The following is a 21,817-nucleotide window of genomic DNA, read 5'->3' as shown; positions in this document are numbered from 1 at the left end:
TAGCCCCACCACAGATCCACGAGATCAGCAAGACATCTGAATGGCCAAGGGCGTTAGTATCTTCGGAGACTCCAATCAGGGATGCAAATGGCCCCATGCTCTGCCATAATGACTTTGGACAGAGATGCCGATTGTGTCTGTTGTTTGCAAAGTCACCCAATAAATAAAATGTGTTTGTTTTTTCATTTGGAAAATGCTTCGTTTCAAGATTGGGAGACTAGCGGGAAGACTAATTACTCTTCTTATAGTTAATCTTACCAGTAGTGCCTAGAGGCCTCCTGTGAGATCAGGGCTCCATTGTGCCAGGTGCGGCGCAGACACAGAATAAGGGATAATCGAGGCCCTAAAGAGATTAATGTAAGATAGACAAAGGGCAGGAGGGAAACGCCCACAAAGGGAGGAATGATTTGCCCAAGGTCTCACAACAGATGAATGGCAGAGTTGCGTATGCAGGAATCTCCCAGGCCAGGGGTGGCCAACCTGAGCCTGAGAAGGAGCCAGAATTTACCAATGGACATTGCCAGTGAGCCACAGTAATACATCAGCAGCCCCCCAGCAGCTCCCAGCACCTCCCGCCCACTGGCAGCCCGGCTAATCAGCGCCTCCCCCTTCCTCTTGGCACCTCCTGAATTTGTGGCGTGCAGGAGCTCCAGCGGGGAGGAGGAGGAGTGAGGGCACAGCAGGCTCGGGAGGGGGCAGGGCCTGTGGCAGGGCCAGGGGTTGAGCACTGAGAACCCCTCCCCCCCACCCCGCACATTGGAAAGTTGGTGCCTGTGGCTCCAGCCTAGGGTGACCCGATGTCCTGATTTTATAGGGACAGTTCTGATTTTTGGGTCTTTTTCTTATATAGGCTCCTATTACCCCCCATCCCAATTTTTTACACTTGCTGTCTGGTCACCCTAGTCCAGCCCTGTAGTCGGTGCCTGTACCAGGAGCTGCATATTAACTTCTGAAGAGCCGCATGTGGCTTCGGAGCCACAGGTTGGCCACCCCCGTCCCAGACAATAAACCCAACCAGCTTTGCTAAATTGATACTAAAGGGACATTAGTTGTGTGCAGAACATGGACCCTGCCTCGGAGTTTACACCCTTTGGAACCAAGAGGGTGTGTGTGTGAGAAGAGCCGTGCTCCACCCCAGAGCTGGCTGCTGCCAGGGGTGGCTCTAGCCATTTCGCCACCCCAAGCACGGTGGCACGCCACGGGGGGCGCTGTGCCGGTCTCCGCTGCTGCGAAGGGATTGCTGGGTAAACAGCCTCTGCAGCCCACCCCAGAGGCCACCGCACCCGGTGAGGGATCCCTGTATACCCAGCCCCCACCCCAGAGGTGGCTGCATCTCAGTGCTGGTTCAGCCAGTGCCTATGGAGGGTTTGCAAGGCCTATAAAAAGGCTCTGCTCTGGCAGACGTTGAAGAAATACAGGAGGCTCTTGGACTGGGATCTCTGCAGTGTTGGGGTTCCCCTGCCTCCCGGGACAGGGCCCCCATGATCATCCCCCACCTCCACCCCAGGGTGAGCCCTCGCCCTTCCCCGGGAAAATCTCTCCCCCTCCTCCTAAGGCCGCCGGCTCCTCGCCAGGCCTCGGAAGTGCGGCGCAGGGGTCTGGATAACGCGGGGACCTTCCTGTTCCCAGCTGCCGCCTCGCAAAGCGGCGGCGGGGGCCGAGCGCGGAGCCAGCGCGCCCGGCCCCCGGGGGCGGCCCCGGGGCAGGGAGAGGAGCAGCCGCGGAGGCTGGAGATCGCTGCCCGGAGGAAGCGGCCGCAGGGCCGGGGTCGGGGGCGGGATCGGAGCCACATGGGGGGCTAGAGAGACCCCCCCTCCCCCAGCCAGCTCCGGGGCAGCAGGGGTGGGGGGCGGGTCTGGGGATTAACCCCCCCCAGCTTTGTGTGTAGGAAACAGCAGCTGTTCCCCCGCCGCCGCATGGAGCCGGGGGCAGAGCCGCGGGGCCCGGATCTCCAGGGAACGGAGCTCCCCGGTGGCGCCCGCACGGGTGAGGAACCAGCGGCTCCGGGGGGAAAGGGGGAGGCCAGGGGCTGCGTTACACCCGCCCCCCGAGCTGGGGGTCCTGCTGCCCGCCCGGGCTTTTCCACTGGCGTCCGAGCCGGGCGGGGGCTCAGGGGTTTTTTCCAGCTTGATGCAGACCCGGGATCCTTGGAAGAGGCCGCAGGGGAGCGATCGCTGCTGCTCTCCGCAGCTGGGCTGGGCGCCAGGACTCCTGGGTTCTATTCCCCAGCTCCGCCTCTGCTGCAGGGCCTTGGGGACCCGCTTCCCCAATCTGGGCCTCCCTGTCCTCCTTAGACTGTGAGGCCAGGGACTGTTTCTCGGGGGGGGGGGTGCAGTACCCTGCACGAGGGGGCCCTGATTTAGCTGGGGTCTGCACAGTGTAATGGGGGGCCCCAGATCTCAGTCAGGGTCTGTGCAGCGCCTGGCACGAGGGGGCCCTGGTCTGTCTCATCTCTCGATGAGAGCTGCTGCAGCACTGGGCAGGCCAGAGCAGGGTCTGGGGGGCTCTGGCTGTGGGATTGGTACAAATGTTGATTTCTTGGTAGCAAAGCCCTTTGCCATCTCCGGCACAGCCCTGTCTGGACTGACTCTCTCTCTTCCAGCAGGTGCCGGGACAGAGGAGGAGAATCCCCAGCAGGAAGGGGCTGTGGGAACGGAGTCTTGCGGGAGGTCCCAGAGCCCTGCGTGGGGCGACACCGGTTGGGTGGGACGGCAGCAGGGAGACCCCACGGGGGAGACACCCGAAGGGGCAGAGGACCCCGAGCTGCTTCCCAAACCCCTCAAGGGGCAGAAATCCACCATCTGCCCTGACTGCGGGAAGAGCTTCGGGAACAGCTCGCACCTGGCCCGCCACCGCCGCACGCACACGGGGGAAAAGCCCTACACCTGCCCCGAGTGCGGCAAGAGCTACCGGCAGGACTCGCACCTGGCCCAGCACCGGCGCTCCCACACCGGCGAGCGCCCCTACAAGTGCACCGAGTGCGGCAAGGCCTTCTCGCAGAGCTCCAACCTCATCATCCACCAGCGCACGCACACCGGCGAGCGCCCCTACACCTGCGGGGAGTGCGGGCGCAGCTTCGGGCACAGCTCGGACCTGGCGCAGCACCGGCGGGTGCACACGGGGGAAAAGCCCTTCCCCTGCCCGCAGTGCGGCAAGCGTTTCGCCCAGAGCTCCAAGGTGACCCAGCACCAGCGCTTCCACACCGGCGAGCGCCCCTTCGGCTGCCCGGACTGCGGCAAGGCCTTCCGGCTCAGCGCCGACCTGCTGCGGCACCGGCGCACCCACACTGGCGAGAAGCCCTACGGCTGCGCCGAGTGCGGCAAGCGCTTTGTGGAGAGCTCCCACCTCATCCGGCACCAGCGCACCCACATGGGCGAGTGCCCCTACCGCTGCCCGCAGTGTGGCAAGGGCTTCAACCAGAGCTCCAACCTGCTGCAGCACCAGCGCACCCACCGGGGCGAGCGCCCCTACGTCTGCGGCGACTGCGGCAAGGCCTTCGGCGTCAGCTCGGCGCTGCTGCAGCACCGGCGCACCCACACCGGCGAGCGGCCCTACCGCTGTCCCCAGTGCGGCAAGAGCTTCAGCGTCTCCTCCACCTACAACATCCACCGGCGCACCCACACCGGCCTCAAGCCCTACGCCTGCGCTGACTGTGGCAAGGCCTTCAGCCGCAGCTCTGCCCTGCTCCAGCACCAGAGCACCCACACCGGGGAGCGGCCCTACCGCTGCAGCCACTGCGGGAAGGGCTTCGGGCAGAAGGCGGCCATGGCCCAGCACCAGAGAACTCACCTGGGCCAGGAGCTGACCGGAGCGATCCCGCTGGGGGACTGGGGTGCGGCCCAGCTCGGACAGAGCCAGGGGGAGGAAGAGGAGGAGGAGGGTGATGAGGCAGGAAGCAAGGAGAGCGCCGGGCTGGGGTGATTGGGACCAGGGCACCGGGAAGGGAATATGTGCCTGGCGGGGCAATGAAGGGAAAAGTGGAAGCTGCAGTGGACGCTGAGGGGATTGGTAGTAGGAGGATCACTGTGACGGCTCGAGGCTGCTTGGTTCAAGCTCCAGGGTGGAAGGGGAGGGGAGTACGTGTCTGGGGGGAATGGGTGGCAGGGGACAGGAAGGGCGGTACATGTCTGGGGAGATGGGAAGGGTGAAATGTGTCTGGAGGGAACATAAGAATGGCCATATTGGGTCAGACCAAAGGTCCATCTAGCCCAGTATCCTGTCTACTGACAGTGGCCAATGCCAGGTGCCCGGGAGCGAATGAACAGAACAGGGAATCATCCAGTGATCCATCCCATGTTGCTCATTCCCAGCTTCTGGCAAACAGAGGCTAGGGACACCATCCCTGCCCATCCTGGCTAATAGCCACTGATGGACCTGTTCTCCATGAATTTATCTAGTTCTTTTTTGAACCCTATTAGGGTCTTGGCCTTCACAACATCCTCTGGCAAGGAGTTCCACAGATTGGCTGTGTGTTATGTGAAGAAATAGTTCCTTTTGTTGGTTTTAAACCTGCTGCCTATTAATTTCATTTGGTGACTCCTAGTTCTTGTGTTATGAGAAGTAGTAAACAACACTTCCTTATCTACTTTCTCTACGCCAGTCATGATTTTATAGACCTCAATCATATCTCCCCTTAACCGTCTCTTTTTCAAGCTGAAAAGTCCCAGTCTTATCAATCTCTCCTCATATGGCAGCCGTTCCATACCTCTAATAATGTTTGTTGCCCTTTTCTGAACCTTTTCCAATTCCAATATATCTTTTTTGAGATGGGGCGACCACATCTGCACACAGTATTCAAGATGTGGGCGCACCATGGATTTATATAGAGGCAACATGATATTTTCTGTCCTGTTATCTATCCCTTTCTTAATTATTCTGTTCACCTTTTTTGACTGCAGCTACACACTGAGTGGATGTTTTCAGAGAACTATCCACAATGATTCCAAGATCTCTTTCTTGGGTGGTAACTGCTCATTTAGACTGGTGGAGCTGAGGCATTGAGCTCAGAGAGTGGGGTCTTGTGCCTTAAGATCCAGAGGTCTGATGTTCAAGTCCTGCTGCCGATACCCCCGCCCCCAACCTGTCTGACGTCTGGCTTCACGGCTGAAATAGCCCAGCCTCTTAGACCCCTGGCTTGAGTAGGGGGTGCCCTCCCCATGTCATCCGAGCTGTCCCCAGTGCTGTGCTGGGGTGCTGTGCTGCAGGGAGCAGTGCAGGGGCTCCGTGGGGGATGTTTCCTCCTCCAGTCGGTGCTGACCTCAGAGTCCTGCCAGGAGACATGGAGCTGCTGTTTTTCAGGTGAGACATCAAACTGAGATCCTGAATTCCCAGTGTCAGGACATCAGCCTTCCCTAACCCCCCTGCAGTTTCAGTGACATATGGGATTCTCCACTTCCTGTCCCAAACCATTGCTGTTCTCTGTTGTTATTGTTTTTTGCAAAATACTACCCCAGAGATGGCTGCATTTTGGTGGAGATGTGAAGGGAAACCCCTCTTGGGTCTGTAGGTCTAAACTAACGGGGGGGGGGGGGGAGTTGGAGAGCTTATGTGATGGCTGTTTGCAGGTGCCTTTGAGAACACTAACTACGTGAGTGGAAAGCATTGTAATCACTGGTATTTTATTAGCCCTATTGCAGCATTTCAAGAGACCGGCCGGGAAGGCTTTTTGTATCCAATGCACTTTCCAGACCCTTTCTCCTAATTTCCTAGTAATTTGTGTAACTCTCTAGTTCCTGCCTAGGTGATCAGTGTCACCCCGTGGGGGCCCCTCTTCCCACCTCCCCAATCCCAACACTCTGCATTCACCCAGCGCTGGCCCTGGAATCCCCACTGCTGGGGCAGGGGTTATACCTAGGGCCCTACCTAAATTCATGGCCATGAAAAACGTGTCACGGATCGTGAAATCTGGGCTCCCCCATGAAATCTGGACTTATGTGAACTTTTACCCTATACTATAAAAGTATCCTATACTATAGGGTAACAGTATTCAGAAGCACACTGTTTCTCAAACTGGGGTTCCCTACCCAAAAGGAGGGTGTAAGGCTATTGTAGAGGGGTCACAGTATTGCCACCCTTCTGTGCTGCTGCTGGTGGCAGCGCTGCCTTCAGAGCTGGGCACCCGGCCAGCAGCCGCTGCTCTCCGGCCACCCAGCTCTGAAAGCGGCACAGAAGTAAGGGTGGGAATTCCATGACCTCCCACAAGAGCCTCACAACCCCCTTTTGGTCCGGGACCCCCAGTTTGAGAAACGTTGAGTCTTAAGGGCTTTGCACGTTTATAGTTTGCTGTCTTTAAATGCGCATTCATGTTTTGTTACAACACCGTGACATTTATGATTTAAATATCTGAAACCGGGACATTACAAGCTTTTTAAAATGCTGTGACCGTGAAATGTACAAAAATGGACCGTGAATTTGGTAGGACCCTAGTTATAACAGCCCCGGATGTGTCAAAGAAACAGCCTGGCCTGGGGGTTTCCATGGAGTTTGTAGCCAAGAGATTTGCCTCACTTGGAAATTGGGGTGAACTGCCCCTTTCTGGGGTTTACCCATGTGGGTTAAAGATCAGCCCCCGCACAATGGGAATTTAGTGTGTGCCTGAGAGAGAAACCCACGTGACCCCAAAATGGCTCTTTACTCCCCTCTAGTGTCTGGACTGGGTAATGAGGTCCTTTCGCTCAGGCACCAGAGATGGGTGCTTATAGGTGCCAGGGTTCAGCCCTGCCAGAGGACAGAGCAGTTGTTGCCTGGGTGTCAAAGCAGGGGCCCTGCTCTCATGAAATCCCACAAAGTTGGGGTCCTCTGGAGGTGGATTTACAAAGAGATGTAGGGCTTTGGCGGCTCAAAGCACACCTAGCCTGCACAAAGGACACCTGCGGGGAGCAGTTTAGGAATGATTGCTCGTTAGCAGCCCACTGGTTAGAGCACTCCCGAGGGATGTAGGAGACCTAGGTTTGAATCCCCACTCTCCCCGATCTGCTGCAATGACCATAATCCACATCTTCCCAGGGGAGTCCCCTAGTCACTGGATTATAGGGTATTCTAGTGCGGGGAATCCCTCCTGCTGAAGCTTTTCAGCTTGGTTTAAATAGTTATGGGAGCAGGGGCTTGAACAGGGGACTCCAACATCCCAGGTGAGTGCTGGGCTGGTGGCTATCATGGGGTGATGGTTCTCTTTGGGTTTTCATGAGACAAGGCTCACCTGGCTGAGGCACCTAACTCCAGGAGAGGGTTCACAGCTGAGAATCCCAAGCGGAGGGAGATGCCTACCTCTGGCCCATCAGCCTGGCACCTAAGTACTTTTGTGCATCTGGCCCCTCACCATTTCTTGCTGGCTAACTTAGGTGGCTCCTGCTCAGCTTGTTGGCTTCAGAGAACCTCTTTTTTAGGTGCCTATTTCTCCCCAGCTCAGGGCTGTGGATTCTACTAAATCCTCTTTGTGATTCTAGTCCTCACCCCCCTGATGCTGGAGCTATCTGGCAGGGGAATCATTTGGTTCCCTCACTGTGCTGGGGCTTGTTCACCCGCAGGACTGTGTCCATTACAAAAGGAAGCTCAGCTTTCCTTCCCTGTATCGGGAAATACTTGATCCTCCCCCTGCCACTGCAAGATGGATTCATAGATTCCAAGGCCAAAAGGGACCATTGTGATCATCTGAAATCACAGGGGGGAAAAAACAGGTCAGAGATTTTCCTCGAAATAATTCCTGGTCAAACTAGAGCAGATTTTTTTTTTAATCCAATCTTGGTTTAAAAGTTGGCAGGGTAGAGACTCCATCACAGCCCTTGACTGGTCCAATGGTTAATTACTCTCCCTATTAAAAACTGACCCCGTATTTCCAGTCTGAATTGGTCTAGCTTCAACTTCCGGCCTTTGGAACTTCTTGTACCTTCTTCTGCTAGATTGAAGAGCCCGCTAACAAATATTTGTTTCTCACTTATAGACTGTGATCAAGTCCCCCCTTAACCCTCTCTTTGTTAAGCTAAATAGACTGAGCTCCCGGAGTCTCTCACTAGAAGGCAGGTTTCTAATCCTTTATTCATTCTCGTGGTTCTTCTTTGAACTCTCTCCAATTTCTCAGCATCCTTCTGGCACTGTGAACACAGGATTCCAGCTGTGGTCGCTCCTGTGCCGAATACAGAGGGGAAATCACCTCTCCACTCACAGGCCCCGGCGTCTGTGAGAGCAAGAGCCACCTCAAGCAAAGAACAGGGAAAGCGGAATTCCACGGCGCGACGGCAGCATCAGCATAGGGTGTAGCACACTCATAGAACACAGATACGTCAATAGGGGCGTGAGTAGGATTGCGAGAGATAAATAGATGAACATGCTAGTCCGCTCCGGGAATGGAGAGTTCACTAGTGTAGGGGCTGGGCCTAGCTTAATAGTAAACAGTCACTATTCAAGCCATTTCCCCAGTCACCTGTTGAAGTTGATCTGGCTCCACAAATGCTTAATTACATGCCCCGTCTGGCTCCCCAGCAGCACCATCCCAGGCCCTCGGTGAGCGTGGCACTAATCCAGGGATGTGCTGGTCGCCTGACTGCAGATGCTGTTCACATCTCATGGGGATTGTTGTCCCCTCGTCGTGGATGGGGTGGCTGCTGAGGAGAGGCACTGGCCGGGAGGCCTGGAGAAATGATGTCTTTCCCTGAGCAAAGGGGGAGCTCCCCAACACACGCCACCCCCGTGCCTGGCCTTAGCCAGGGAGAGAGTGGAGCTTGGTATCCATGGCCTGCCCAGCCCGCAGTCTCTGTGCTGTGGCTGCCGGCGAGGTGGGCTCAGGTCCTGGGGGCACCCGTTCCACCAGGAGCAGGATGGAGCCACCCCGCCACGAGGACAGGGATAGACATGAGTCTGCAAAAGCACAGCTGCTGCGATCCTCCTTTGGGCCACTGGGGGGCGCTGGTGAGTGCAGGGCCCCGGCTGAGCAGGAGGCAGTCCTAGGGGCAGGTGGGGATGGAGGGAAGAGAAGGAGGTCTCGGATTCATGGTCCGGGGGGAGGGAGGGTCTGGTCATTCACTGGGAGCATCTGTGGTGAGTGCCTCCTTGCAGTCTTCATCTGCCTTTTCCTCCTTGCTGGCTTCTGCAGGTGCCTCCCCGTTCCCAGCTGCTGGCTCATGGTCCATCATGTCCTTGTAACTACGCTTGAAGAAACCACACTGCCGGGAAAAGGAAAAACCGCCACTGATTGACACGGGGACTAGAGAAACTCCCTCTGACCCACGTTGGGGTCAAATTGGAGCTAGAGGGGAAAGACCCTGTGCCCCATTTTCTGCCCCTCTGAGCCAGCCATCTCCCACGCCCTGGGGTCAGATCGGAGCCAGTGCCCCAGAGCGGGGAAAGGCCCCATGTCCCAGTCTCTGCTCTCCGTGACAGCCAGGCCCCCACTGTGGTTTCAAGTGGACACGGGATTCAATTCCTCCCCTTTGCTGTTGGAGAGAGTTGTCCCCACCCCAGAGGTGGAGGCATCTCAGGATGAGCGCTAAGGAGGTGACACGGTCCCTCCAATGTCTGCATAGGGCTCTGGGATCCCATGGGGGAAATGTTGCAGGCGAAAGATGAAGTGATTCTATTGGCAGGGAAAGTCAGCGCCCGGCTGGCTGCAACGGGCCACTTCAGAGTAACCCAGGGTCCTATTGCCCAGGCAGGCCCTGCCCATCTCACCTTGTACAGGAGGACGCTGATCAGGATCAGTAGAAGCAGCCCCCCTACCCCGCTGCCTACGTATACGGGGAGGTAATTCATCACGTGCACCAGCTCCACCTCCGTGGTGACCTGCAGGGGCAGACACAGGGCATAACGGGAAATGCAGACGGCGCTGTAAGGGGGAAACCCCACCTGCCTGAGTTTGCCACATCTGCTTCCTCCCCAGGCAGGGAAAGGGTTAAGGGGGTTGTGCTGACTCATTGCTGCAGGCCCCTGTGCTCTGAAATGGGCTCGGCTGACTCCAGTGTGCCTCTGGGGAGAGAGGACCCAGCATGTGGGCTGAGCGGCCCTCGGGCAGGAGCCGAGCCCAACAGGACAGTTTGGGCACCGAATCCCAGACACAGGGGGTGGGGAGCCGGGCAGAGAAGTCCCAGCTGCTTGCAGGGAGGAATGGGGGCGGGGGTGGGCGGTTCACGGCCAAGATCCTTACCTGGGATTGCGTGAATTCGTCCGTGTACTGGCTGACGTATTTGCTGGTGTTGAAGGTGAACCACAGGGCAGTGCAGAACCGGGACCGGGAGGAGGTCTGGAGGGAGAGCAGGACACAAGGCCTCAGACACGCTGGCCCCCCACCCATTAACTCATGCGGGGGGCATGAGATGGGTCGATCCCGCCTCCATAGGGCAGCCTTGCTGGCGCTCTCTGCCTGCCTGGGCACCTCTGGGGGGCACAGAGCCATCACACTTCACCCTGACGCTAACCCTGGGGCGCGCTCAGTCCCCTGGCCAGGGGCCACACTACAGACAGGGCGAGAGGAGGTTTGACGTGTCAGATCAAGAAGCTGTGGGTTCAATCGCTACAGCAGCTCCCAGTGGAGAGCCCCCTTACCCAGGGGGGCCCAGCAGAGACCTTAGGCCAGGGTGAGGGGCTCAGTCTCTGTGCTGAGGGGTTTGGGTAGGGCCTTAGATTCCCTCCCACGCCCCAAGCCAGCCAGTCTCCCCACCTGGGACTGGAGCAGACCTGGCGCCCCCGAGAGGAGAAAGGCCACATGACCCATTCTCTGTCCCCCTGAGCCAACCTGTCCCCCTGCCCTGGGGCTGGCTCAGTGATGGCGCCCCCTAGAGGAGAAAGGCCGTGTCTCTTCGCACAGAACCCTGACCTCAATTTTGCTGGTAACCGACAACTCCCCGATGATGGTGATGGTGGAGGGGGCGTCTATCCGGCCCAGGTTGCACTTGTAGGTTTGCTGGCGTCCGGGTGCGCAGTGCTAGGAAGAAACACACCAGCACAAGGTGGGGAGGGGGGTTCTCCGGAGAGCCGACGCGTGGGAACAGGGGCACAAAGGGACCCCAGAGGTCAGTGAGGGGTGGGGACCTGGCTCAGGGAGAGGGACGGGGCTGTTGACTCCAATGGGCCTGGCAGGCAGGGACCCGGGCCGGTTTCACACACAACGTAGAGCAGGCTGAGTTACTGCTGGGATGGGCGACAGCATGAAAACCCAAGAAGCGGGTTGGAGGGTCAACAGGAGGCATTCGCCCCTTTCAGCCAGCGCTGGCCCCGATGCCCCAGCATGGCACTAGGGGGTGCTGTGCTGCAGGGAACGGGGTCGGGGGGGCTCAGTAGAGGGTGCTGCCCCCTCACAATCAGAGCTGACCCCAGTGTGGTGCTGTCTGAAGGTCTTTCAAACTCAGCACTAGTGTGGGATCCTGGGCACGAAAGATTCCCTGACACTTTTCCCCAGGGGTGGGGCTGTGAACCTTGGTGTCCTGGCCACATTACAGTCTGCATGCTGCACCGCGCCCTGCCCCAGAGGGGCTGCAGCTCAGTGTCAGGCGAGGGAGCTCTGTATAAACAGCCCCCCATGCCCTGCCCCAGAGGTGGCTGCATCTCCGCACCGGGCGAGGGATCCTGTAAAGGGCTTTGGGCTGAGACGTGTCTTACACGTCGCTCAGGATGGAGACACCTACCTTGAGAGTGTGGGAGAGGCCGCTGATGGCGTCTGCCTCTTTTGTTTTCCCATCCATGGCAACAGGATGGCAGGTCACCTTGGGGTCCTGGGGGAGCAAAGGAAACCCAGGCGATTCCACCACATGTGACTGGGAGCTTGTGGAACAGCTGATTGTCAGACCCTGCCTGTGTCCTGTATCCTAGCCCAGTGCTACAGGGCGCTGGGCCGCCGGGGGTCCTGGCCATGGCCTCTGTCCTGGCGCTAGGGGTGCTGTGCTGTGAGGGGTCCTGGCCTTGGCCCGTCTCCCGCCCTGGCACTGGGGTGCTGTGCTGGGGGGCCCCGGCTGTGTCCCACCTCCCACCCTGGCACTGGGCTGCTGTGGGGGGCCCTGGCTGTGTCCCACCTTCCGCCCTGGCACTGGGGTGCTGTGCTGGGGGGCCCCAGCTCTGTCCCGTCTCCCGCCCTGGCACTGGGGTGCTGTGCTGGGGGGCCCCGTCTGTGTCCCACCTCCCGCCCTGGCACTGGGGTGCTGTGCTGGGGGGGCTCCCGGCTGTGTCCCACCTCCCGCCCTGGCACTAGGGGTGATGTGAGGGGTCCCGGCCTTGGCCCGTCTCCCGCGCTGGCACTGGGGTGCTGTGCGACGTCCCCTGTGCCTGCTCTCCGCTCCCGCACACTCTACTCACCGTTGTCGTCACTTCCTGCCGCTCCCAGGCTAGCCCGGCCGGGAACTCCTGTGGCACCATCACAAATGCCGTCACCTCTGGCTGTTGGAAACTCCCTGGCAGCAGGTTCTCCACCTGCCAAAGAGAGGCGCCGAGAGCAATGGGGCCAAGGGTGCGGATCAGGCCCTTATGGCTGGGCCATGACCTGGGCCACAGGGGACGTGGGGCATTGCGGAGGGTGGGGGAGTCAAGTCTGGCGTGGGGGGGGGGCGGTAACTCGGGCATGGGACATGGGAGGTGGGCGACGCAGGAGGAGGGGAAGGGAGCTGTGGAGAGAGGGCTGGGGCAGCCTGGGGGCAGTGGCACGGGGCTGGAGGGGAGTACGCCCCCTGTCAGATCCTGGCCTTTCCCCCTGGCCAGCATGGCACCCCTCCCCCCCACACCTTGCCCAGCCACGCCCAGCCCCTCACCTGGTACACGTGCTTCACGGGCTTGATCTCTGGGTTCGGGGAGCTGAAGCTGACGTACTGGGTGGACCCATCCGCTCTGTGAGGGGGAGGGACATTGGTGAGCAGAGAGGGTGGGGCTGGCACCGACCCACAGGTCAGGGGCGCAGAGAGGGAGCTTAAGGCAGGAGGATCCAGGACGCCTGGGTTCAAGCCCCAGCTCTGGGAGGGGAGTGGGGGATGGTGCCTTACCCCTTGGTGATGATGTTTATGGGGTATAGGACTGGGATCCTATGAGACGCTTGGTTATCCGCAAGGGTCCCCTTCATGTCATTGTCACTGGGAGGGAGAGACAGATGGACAAGCAGGAAACACGTTACCGCCACCCCCAGTCCCGAATGAGTGCTGGGCTCCCTGCCCCATATGCCGGCTACATCCTCCTGGCAGCACCGATATTTATAGCACCTTAAACCACAGACATCCCGAAGGGCTTTACAGGTTCCAGCCCTCGCCCGGGGCTGAGCTGCGGTCGCCTCTGGGGTGAGGCGTTGGGGCTGGTTATACAGGGAATCCCTCGCCCGGCGCCGAGCTGCGGCTGCCTCTGGGGTGAGGCGTGGGGGCTGTTTACACAGGGATCCCTCGCCCTGCGCTGAGCTGCGGCCGCCTCTGGGGTGAGGTGTGGGGGCTGTTTACACAGGGATCCCTCGCCCTGCGCTGAGCTGCGGCCGCCTCTGGGGTGAGGCGTGGGGGCTGTTTACACAGGGATCCCTCGCCCGGCGCCGAGCTGCGGCTGCCTCTGGGGTGGGGTGTGGGGGCTGTTTATACAGGGATCCCTCACCCGGCGCTGAGCTGCGGCTGCCTCTGGGGTGAGGCGTGGGGGCTGTTTATACAGGGATCCCTCGCCCTGTGCCGAGCTGCGGCTGCCTCTGGGGTAGGGTGCAAGGACACAGCCCAGCTTGCTTCGGGCGGTACAGCTGAGGAACAACGATGCTCCCGGTGACACAGGACATGCCCCCCCAACCTCTCAGTGTCCAAGCAAGGGAGGCTGTCGCTTGTGCAGCTGGAGGGGGGGCGGGGCGCTGTGGCCCATGAAGCCAAGATCCACAGGGATGGCCCCAGAGGCAGCTCGGTCCCCGTTATTAAGAGGCTAGTCCAGAGCTGCGCTCCCACCTGCTGGCCATGACGTCCAGCTCCAGATAGTCCCCCCAGGAACTGTTGGTGAGAATCTCAAACAGCAGCTGGATCAGAACCTGCCCAGGGCATGAGAACAGAGTCAGCACTGACTGCCAGGGGAGAGCGCCCCCTTCCCCCGCTCCTGTCAGGGGACCACCGCTCGCCGCAGCCCAGCGCCCCCTGCTGAGCCCCCCCGCCAGCTCCCTGCAGCCCAGCGCCCCCTGCTGACCCCCGCGCCTTCCCCCGCTCGCCGCAGCCCAGCGCCCCCACTGACCTCCGCCCCTTCCCCCGCTCGCCGCAGCGCAGCGCCCCCTGCCGACGCCCGCCCCTTCCCCTGCTCCCCGCAGCGCAGCGCCCCCTGCCGACCTCCGCCCCTTCCCCTGCTCGCCGCAGCGCAGCGCCCCCTGCCGACCCCCGCCCCTTCCCCCGCTCACTGCAGCGCCCCCTACTGACCCCCGCCCCTTCCCCCGCTCGCCGCAGCACAGCGCCCCCTGCCGACCCCCGCCCCTTCCCCCGCTCACTGCAGCACAGCGCCCCCTGCTGAGCGCCCCCCCGCTCCCTGCAGCACAGCACCCCCTTCTGAGCACCCCTCGCTCCCTGCAGCAGAGCGCTCCCTAGCACCCTTATGGGCCATGGGGGGCGGCACTGACTCACCCGGCTGTTCCCCCAGTAGATCGGGTGGCTGACATTACAGGACAGGTTCCTGGAGTTAGTGTCTGGAGTCTCCAGGCCGTTGCAGCTCACCCTGGCCTGGACGCTGGACTGTCGGGGGGAAACACCAATGAGAAGTAAGCGGGGGGAGGACCCCAATCCTGCCCAGTGGTGCTTGCAAGACCAGTCAGCAAACAAGACCCCCTGAGACAGCCAATCCCTGAACACCCTGGGGCCGGGTTGGAGCTGGTACCCCTAGATGTGAAAGGCACCAGGGCCCATTCCCAGCCTGCTTGAGCCAACTGCCCCCTGTCTTGGGGTCCAATCAGCGAGGTGCCCCTTAGAGGAGAACGGCCCCGAGTCCTGTTCCCCTTCCCCATGAGGCAACCAGGCCTCCCTGAGATCGGGCCAGATTAAAGCTGTCCCAAGTGTCACCAACGCAGAGGTGTCTGCCTGAGTCTGCCGAGAGCCTGAGCCCCCCCCTACCTCCAGCACCGAGGCCTTGCGGAAGGACAGGCCTGGCAGTTGGGGCAGGTGGACAGCTGTGTGGTAAGCATCTTCCCCGCGATTGGTGAGCTCCAGCACCACCTCCAGCCTGGTGGAGGGAGACACCAACAGCTGCTGCGACCTACGGGAAGAAGGCGGGGGGGTGAGAGACCCAGTTAGCAGCAACTCCTCGCACTAGGCACCAAATAATGTGAGGGGAAGGGGATTGCAAAGGACCCAGGTGTCCGGGCAACGGGTGGTACATGGGAGCAGACCCCCCTCCCCCCATCCCATGACTGGATTTGCCGCCCCTTCCCCAAATCCGTGAGCAGGACGAGAGGGGAGCAGAGCAGGTGGCAGTGGGAGAGGAGACGCTGGGGTGGGTGTGGACAGCGGGGGAGGAGGAGGATGTAGTCGGTGGGAGCACAACCGAGGGCAGCTCTCAGTCCCTCCACGGTGATTAAAGGGTTAACAGAGCCAGGGGGTGATGGGGGAAGTATTAGGGAAAAGCTCTGATACTGGGGCATTGGGGTCATCAGTGACTGCAGGGGGAGCGTGCACCCTGCCGAGCCCCCTGCCCGCTCCCCGCAGCACAGCGCCCTCCGGCAGCACGGTGCCCCCCGCTGAAACCCCCTGCCTGCTCCCCACAGCATGGTGCCCCCCCGCCGAGCCCCCCCGCCCGCTCCCCGCAGCACAATGCCCCCCCGCAGCACAGTGCCCCCCGCAGCACAGCGCCCCCTGCTGAGCCCCTGGCCCGCTCCCCGCAGCACGGTGCCCCCCGCCTTACGTATTCTGGTGGAAGCGGATTTGCAGGTCGGCGTTGCACACCCCATCCTCCCCACAGTTCTTCTCAAAGGGGATCTGCAACAGAGACCAGAGCCCGAAAGTTCACACCAGATCAGCTGGCCTGGGCTGGCTTCCTCCCAGATCGGCCCCAGAGCCCGGCCAGCCCCACAGAGCCGAGCGATGCCAGACTGGGCTCCCCTCACCTCTGTCACTGACGCGTTGTACAAGGGGTTCAGCACCAGACGCGGGGTCCTGCTGGGGCCATCGTCCTCTTGGAGGGCAAAGCGCAGCGAGACCTTGATTGCAGTGACGAAATCCTCAATGCAGTTCTGAAGGGAGAGTGAGCTCTGTGTAAACGCTCCACCCCAGAGGCTGCTGCAGCTCAGCGCCGGGCAAGGGATCCCTGTATAACCAGTCCCTGCACCCCACCCCAGAGGTGGCCACATTGCGGCACTGGGCAAGGACTCCCTTGTATAAACAGCCACCGTGACCCGCTCCCAAGGCAGCTGCGCTATTATTCCAATGGATTAGCCAGTTCCCGGGCCATGGAGTGGGACCTTACTGATATCTGGATCATCTCTGCTATGCAGGGCTCCCCCTCCGAGATCTCCATGGTCCCAGACATGTTCCTCTGCCCGTTCCCGAACACCCCTCGGCTCCTCATGCGATTGGCGTCAATCTCCAGCCAGTAGGTGAGGTTGGCAGAGAGAGGCTCTGGCGGGACAGAAGGGGGAAAATGCGTAAAGGTTGGAGCACGGGCGAGTGAGGAAGAGCTGGGAGCCAGGACTCCTGGGCTCCAGCTCCTGCTCTGGGACAGGATTGGGACCTAACGGGTTCGAGGAAGCGGTTCAGCCCGTCTCTGACCTTGGTAGCGCGTGGTGGCGCGGCTGACACTGAAGCAGACGGTGAGGTTACTCTGAACACCCTGCCGGGAGGACACACTCCCTGAACACTCCACCTGCTTTACCGGGATTTCCTCTGGCAAGAACGACATCTTGGGGACCACCGTCAGGATGGGCCGGGAGCTGGGGAAACAACGGACAGTGTCAACCAGCACCCCCTAGAGGAGAAAGGTCTGGGGGCCCATTCCCCACCCCCTGATCCAGCCAATCCCCCTGCCCTCAGGCGAGACGGACCCCGCAGCCCCTAGAAGGGAAAGGCCCATGTCCCACTCTCTAGGAAGAGAACCCAGGAGTCCGGTAAACAGCTTCACCTCAGCATGATCACTTTTCCTAGAGCCCCAACGCTGAGGTCTGGTAGCCCGTCTCCACTGAGGTCGATCTGTCCATGAATGGATTGGCCAAAGTATTTCACACCAGTTGCGCCCTCAATTCTCTGTGGAACACGGAGCGGGGGGAAAATCACGACAGTGTGAGAATGTGAATGCTGGATTCCTGCAGCACAGAGCCCCTGTAATGCCAGGAGATGGTACATGACCAGGACTCCCCATGGCACAGCGCCCCCTAGTGCCAGGCTGGGAGACGGGACATGGCTGGGACCCTCCCCCCATGTCACAGCGCCCCCTAGTGCCAGGCTGGGATACGGGACATGACTGGGACCTCCCCCATGGCACAGCGCCCCGTAACTCCCGACCGGAAGACATGGCACGGCTGGGAACCCCCACAGCACAGCACCCCCTACTGCCAGGCTGGGAGACGAGATATGGCTGGGACCCCCATGACATAGCGCCCCGTAGTGCCATGGTGGGAGACAGGGCATGGCCAGGACCCCCTGTGGCACAGCGACCCCGGGTACCAGGCTGGGCCATGGGGCACAGCGCCCCCTAGTGCCTCTCCTGACCTGGCTGTAGTGTGTGTTGAGCTCCCTCTGGTGGCCGTTGTATATATAGACAGCGCCGCGCTCCTCGCTCTCCAGCGGTGCCCCCACGGCGACATCAGCCCAGCCGTCCCCGTTCAGGTCAGCCAGTGCCGTGATGGCTGCGCCGAAGCGGCCCAGCGGGTTCCCCGGGGCTCCCTGGAGCTCCGCGGCGCTGGTGAGCCCGGCCTGGGGAGTGAGCACGGAAAGGTTAGATACAGAGTCAGTGTCCCCTGCAGGGGCCCCAGCACGGCCCTGGGAACCCCCTAGGGAGACCCCCCTGCTGGGGCGACCCCCCCCCATCCTCCGTGCTCCTAGCCCAGGGCCCCCACAGCACGGTCTATGCTCCCGACTCACCTGGTCCCAGCGATAGATGTGGACCCTGCCCCCACTCCTCTCCTCATAGTACAGGGGGGCCCCCACTAGGAGCACGTCCGTGTCCCCATCCCCGTCCACGTCCACTGAGCACAGAACTGACCCGAAATAGGAGCCAATCTGCAAACCAAAGGGGGGTGGGGGTCAGAGAGGTAGGGAGCAACCACAGCGCCCCCTAGCAACCCTCGCACTGCACCCAGCAGCACAGTGCCCCCTGCCGAGCCCCCCGCCCACTCCCTGCAACACAGCGCCCCCTGCCGAGCCCCCCGCCCACTCCCTGCAGCACAGCGCCCCCTGCCGAGCCCCCCGCCCTCTCCCTGCAGCCCAGCGCCCCCTGCCGAGCCCCCCGCCCGCTCCCTGCAGCACAGCGCCCCCTGCCGAGCCCCCCGCCCGCTCCCTGCAGCCCAGCGCCCCCTGCCGAGCCCCCCGCCCGCTCCCTGCAGCCCAGCGCCCCCTGCCGAGCCCCCCGCCCGCTCCCTGCAGCCCAGCGCCCCCTGCCGAGCCCCCCGCCCGCTCCCTGCAGCCCAGCGCCCCCTGCCGAGCCCCCGCCCGCTCCCTGCAGCCCAGCGCCCCCTGCCGAGCCCCCGCCCGCTCCCTGCAGCCCAGCGCCCCCTGCCGAGCCCCCGCCCGCTCCCTGCAGCCCAGCGCCCCCTGCCGAGCCCCCCGCCCGCTCCCTGCAGCCCGGCGCCCCCTGCTGAGCTCCCACCTGCTCCCTGCAGCACAGCGCCCCCTGCTGAGCCCCCCGCCCGCTCCCTGCAGCACAGCGCCCCCTGCTGAGCTCCCTCCCCGCTCCCTGCAGCCCAGGGCTCCCTGCTGAGCCCCCGCCCGCTCCCTGCAGCCCGGCGCCCCCTGCTGAGCCCCTCGCCCGCTCCCTACAGCCCGGCACCCCCTGCTGAGCCTCCTGCCCGCCCCCTCCAGCCCAGCGCCCCCTGCTGGGTCCCCTGCCCATTCCCTGCAGCCCAGCGCCCCCTGCCGAGCTCCCCACCCGCCCCCTGCAGCCCAGCACCCCCTCCTTAGCCCCTCCCCACTGAGCCCCCCACCTGCTCCCTGCAGCCCAGCGCCCCCTGCTGAGCCTCTGCCCACCCCCTGCAGCACAGCGCCCCCTGCTGAGCCCCCACCCCCACCCCCTGCAGCACGACAGTCCTGTTCTCACTTGCTTGCCCATGAGGTGCTGAGTATCTGTCCAGTTGGAGCTGCCGGGGTCTATCTCAAACACGATGACCATCCCCACGTGCTGATAGCGGGGGGCTCCGGCGGCGTAGAGCGTTCTGTTCTGGTGCTGCATGGACTTCACCGCGTAGCCTGGGGGCAGGAAACGGCTCAGGATGAGTGGGGGCTGGGCAGGCCTCTCTAGTCCTGCCCCTGGAGGTGGCGCGAGGTGGCAGGGTATGCCCCGATCTGCCCGCCAAAGCTTCAGCAGCTGGAGAAGCACACAGCTGCAGAGGCCCTCACCCCAGAGCTGTCCGTACAACCCAGGGTGGGGATTCCCCTCTGTGAGACCCGGATGAGGGGTCCCTGTATAAATGGCCCCCGTGCCCCACCCCAGAGGCAGCCGCATTTCAGTGCCAGGTGAGGGATCCTTGCAGAAATGGCCCCGGTGCCCCATCCCACGGATGGGGGATGCTGGGGCAGGCTGGGAGGCTCTAGGGGCTGGGGTAACATACCCAGGTAGGCGTCCTTTATCTGCTCACTGGCTGAGGGGCTCCCGATGAAGGTCTCCAGTGCCTGGTTGCCCCGCAGCTCAATCAGGCCCCCTGCCCAATCATCAGCCCCCACAGCCCCCAGCACCACCCGTTCCTGCAGGGGGGGAGAGAGACACACCATGGGGCAAAGGGGAGGGCAGAGGGAATGGGGAGCCCCTCAACTCCCATGCCTGGGTCTCTCCCTGACCCCCCCGCCCGAACTCTCATAGCCCAGCCCCGCCCATAGTCCAAGTCCCTCCCCTCCTGAACCCCTATAGGCCTATCCCATCCATGACCCCTCTGAACCCCCCATGGCCCAGCCTCCCGACCCTCCCAAATCCCCGTAGCCCCAGCTCATTCCTGAACTCCTACAGCCCAGGCCCCTCCCCAGCTCCCAAACGCCACCCCCCACCTCTGAACCCCCACAGCCCTGGCCCATCTCTCAGCCTCCTGAACCTCAATAGCTCAGACCCCTCCCCCACCCCTGGCCCCCTCCTTGGGGCTCACTTTGGACAGGTCCACACTGAATCCACTGGATGAGAGCTCCAGGTGGAAGGAGCTACGGCTGCTGGTACCTGCAAGACAGACGGGTGGGAGCTGAGAGCAGTGACCCCTGAAGGAAGAGTCCCCACACCTCACCCCAGAGGCAGCTGCAGCTCGGTGACAGCTGACAGACTGGCTGGTTAGAGTGTGTGTGTGTGGCGGGGGAGTCTGGACTCCTGGGTCCTAACCTGGGCTCTGGGAAGGGAATGGGGGGGGGTGTCTAGTGTGTTAGAGAAATACGGGGGTGGGGGGATTCAGGACTCCTGGGTTCTGATTATGTGCCTCAGCTTTTCTTCCATAGAGGAATTGCTGAGTTGTGTCCAGTGTGTGCTCTGGGCTGCTGTCCATATCCAGTACGTCCACCAGGAGGTGCTGGGGGGCTGTGTGCATCTAGTGCAGCCATCAGGGGGTGCTGAGAGCTGTGTATGTCCAGTGCATGCACCAGGGTGTGTGTGGGGGGGAGGGGTGCATGTCCAGTGGATTCACCAGGGGGTGCTAGGGGCTACGCATGTCCAGTGCATTCACCAGGGTGTGTGTGTGTGTGTGTGTGTGCATGTCCAGTGCATGCACCAAGGTGTGTGTGTGTGGGTGTGGGTGTGGGTGTGTGCGTGTCCAGTGCATGCACCAAGGTGTGTGTGTGCATGTCCAGTGCATGCACCAGGGTGTGTGTGTGTGTGTGCAGGGGATGCTGCCAAGCTGTCCCCTCCACAATCCAGGCCACACTCCAGGGGGTGCTGGTACCTTCGATGGCGTAGATCTTGGCCTGCAGCTCACTGAAGAGGCCTTTGAGCTTTTCGAAGCTGTCCAGCACCTTGACAAACTGGCTTGTGGGCTCTGAGGCGAACTGTGTCAAGGAGGTCTGGTTCCGGTTAAAGTTATTGCCAATCTGGAGAGAGCGAGAGAGGACGTTGGAGCCCACGTCAGTCCCAATGGGCCAGGACACCTGGGTTCTCGCCTCAGCTCTGGGAGGGGAATGGGGTCTAATGAGTTAGAGCAGTGGGGGGCTGGGAGCCAGGACTCCTGGGTTCCTTACCCCAATGATGTAGCGAACAATTTTCTTCTCTTTGGCAGCGGTCACATTCCCCCCAGGGTCACTGGGGTCTCCATCCGTGATAATGATCATCACTTGCCCCACATCTTCCCGGGCGCCATGCTTTGGGGTGAAAACCTGGTTTCTGCAGGACACAGGGAAATGGTGCGGATGAGCTCAGAAGTAGCCACTTCCAGAACTGGGCACAGGAGCTGCTTCGACAAGGATCCCTCCCCCAGCACTGAGATGCAGCCACCTCTGGGGTGGGGTGTGGGGGGCTGGTTATCACAGATCCATCTCTCCCTCCCGTCCCTGGTTACTCACGCAACATAGTTGATGGCGTTGAAGGTGTTTGTCAGGCTTTTCATGTGCGTCACATTCTTCAGGAGTTCCCGGGGATTTCGGTTTCGTTCGTAATCGTTAAAGTCAAATTCTATCTTCACGACCATGGAAAACTGCACTGCGGCAAACTGGCGGGGAAGATGGGCTGTCAGAACAGCATCCCCGCCTCCCTCCCAGCGCCACTCCGGTAGACAGGGCAGTGCTGGGCTCCCTGCTGCACAGCGCTCCTTAGA

The 21,817-nt window shown here is 61.4% G+C and overlaps 2 protein-coding genes across 4 annotated transcripts in view; one reads left to right on the top strand and one right to left on the bottom strand.

Annotated features, from left to right (window-relative positions):
* Window positions 1-1,646: 1,646 nt before the first annotated feature.
* Window positions 1,647-9,797, top strand: LOC123368326 (zinc finger protein 629-like). Of its 3 annotated transcripts, XM_045013062.1 has the most exons (3): window positions 1,647-1,986; window positions 2,603-3,832; window positions 9,089-9,797. In XM_045013062.1, exons 1-3 carry the CDS (start codon window positions 1,917-1,919, stop codon window positions 9,136-9,138), a joined length of 1,350 nt encoding a protein of 449 aa, XP_044868997.1. In that variant the 5' UTR covers window positions 1,647-1,916; the 3' UTR covers window positions 9,139-9,797. The 3 variants fall into 3 exon arrangements, with proteins under 3 accessions (XP_044868997.1, XP_044868996.1, XP_044868995.1); XM_045013061.1 differs by lacking the exon at window positions 9,089-9,797 and having other exon boundaries at window positions 1,648-1,986; window positions 2,606-4,283; XM_045013060.1 differs by lacking the exon at window positions 9,089-9,797 and having other exon boundaries at window positions 1,649-1,986; window positions 2,603-4,283.
* Window positions 7,008-21,817, bottom strand: part of LOC123368284 (integrin alpha-L-like) — a 43,658-nt gene continuing 28,848 nt past the window's right edge. Inside the window, exons 8-31 of the mRNA XM_045012943.1 lie at window positions 21,567-21,712; window positions 21,246-21,387; window positions 20,954-21,098; window positions 20,177-20,244; window positions 19,652-19,784; window positions 19,141-19,289; window positions 17,970-18,107; window positions 17,598-17,801; window positions 17,011-17,132; window positions 16,662-16,822; window positions 16,360-16,511; window positions 16,001-16,126; window positions 15,799-15,872; window positions 15,012-15,153; window positions 14,529-14,636; window positions 13,872-13,951; window positions 12,954-13,040; window positions 12,726-12,801; window positions 12,277-12,390; window positions 11,613-11,699; window positions 10,805-10,912; window positions 10,136-10,231; window positions 9,664-9,774; window positions 7,008-9,158 (exon numbers count right to left, since the gene is read on the bottom strand). Of these exons, the coding sequence (XP_044868878.1) occupies window positions 9,012-9,158; window positions 9,664-9,774; window positions 10,136-10,231; window positions 10,805-10,912; window positions 11,613-11,699; window positions 12,277-12,390; window positions 12,726-12,801; window positions 12,954-13,040; window positions 13,872-13,951; window positions 14,529-14,636; window positions 15,012-15,153; window positions 15,799-15,872; window positions 16,001-16,126; window positions 16,360-16,511; window positions 16,662-16,822; window positions 17,011-17,132; window positions 17,598-17,801; window positions 17,970-18,107; window positions 19,141-19,289; window positions 19,652-19,784; window positions 20,177-20,244; window positions 20,954-21,098; window positions 21,246-21,387; window positions 21,567-21,712 (2,916 nt within the window). The 3' untranslated portion in view covers window positions 7,008-9,011. The remainder of the gene's footprint in view (window positions 9,159-9,663; window positions 9,775-10,135; window positions 10,232-10,804; window positions 10,913-11,612; window positions 11,700-12,276; window positions 12,391-12,725; window positions 12,802-12,953; window positions 13,041-13,871; window positions 13,952-14,528; window positions 14,637-15,011; window positions 15,154-15,798; window positions 15,873-16,000; window positions 16,127-16,359; window positions 16,512-16,661; window positions 16,823-17,010; window positions 17,133-17,597; window positions 17,802-17,969; window positions 18,108-19,140; window positions 19,290-19,651; window positions 19,785-20,176; window positions 20,245-20,953; window positions 21,099-21,245; window positions 21,388-21,566; window positions 21,713-21,817) is intronic.

This window comes from Mauremys mutica, chromosome 4 (assembly GCF_020497125.1).
Source record: "Mauremys mutica isolate MM-2020 ecotype Southern chromosome 4, ASM2049712v1, whole genome shotgun sequence".
NCBI classification, from domain to species: domain Eukaryota; kingdom Metazoa; phylum Chordata; order Testudines; family Geoemydidae; genus Mauremys; species Mauremys mutica.
The sequence above is the reverse complement of the archived record's forward strand: the minus strand, read 5'-3'. Positions and strand labels throughout refer to the sequence as shown.

Coding starts and splice junctions, on each gene's coding strand:
- LOC123368326 (XM_045013060.1), top strand. CDS start 1,917: ATGGAGCCGGGGGCAGAGCCGCGGGGCCCGGATCTCCAGGGAACGGAG. Junction 1,987..2,602: donor CCCCGGTGGCGCCCGCACGG/GTGAGGAACCAG, acceptor TCTCTCTTCCAG/CAGGTGCCGGGACAGAGGAG.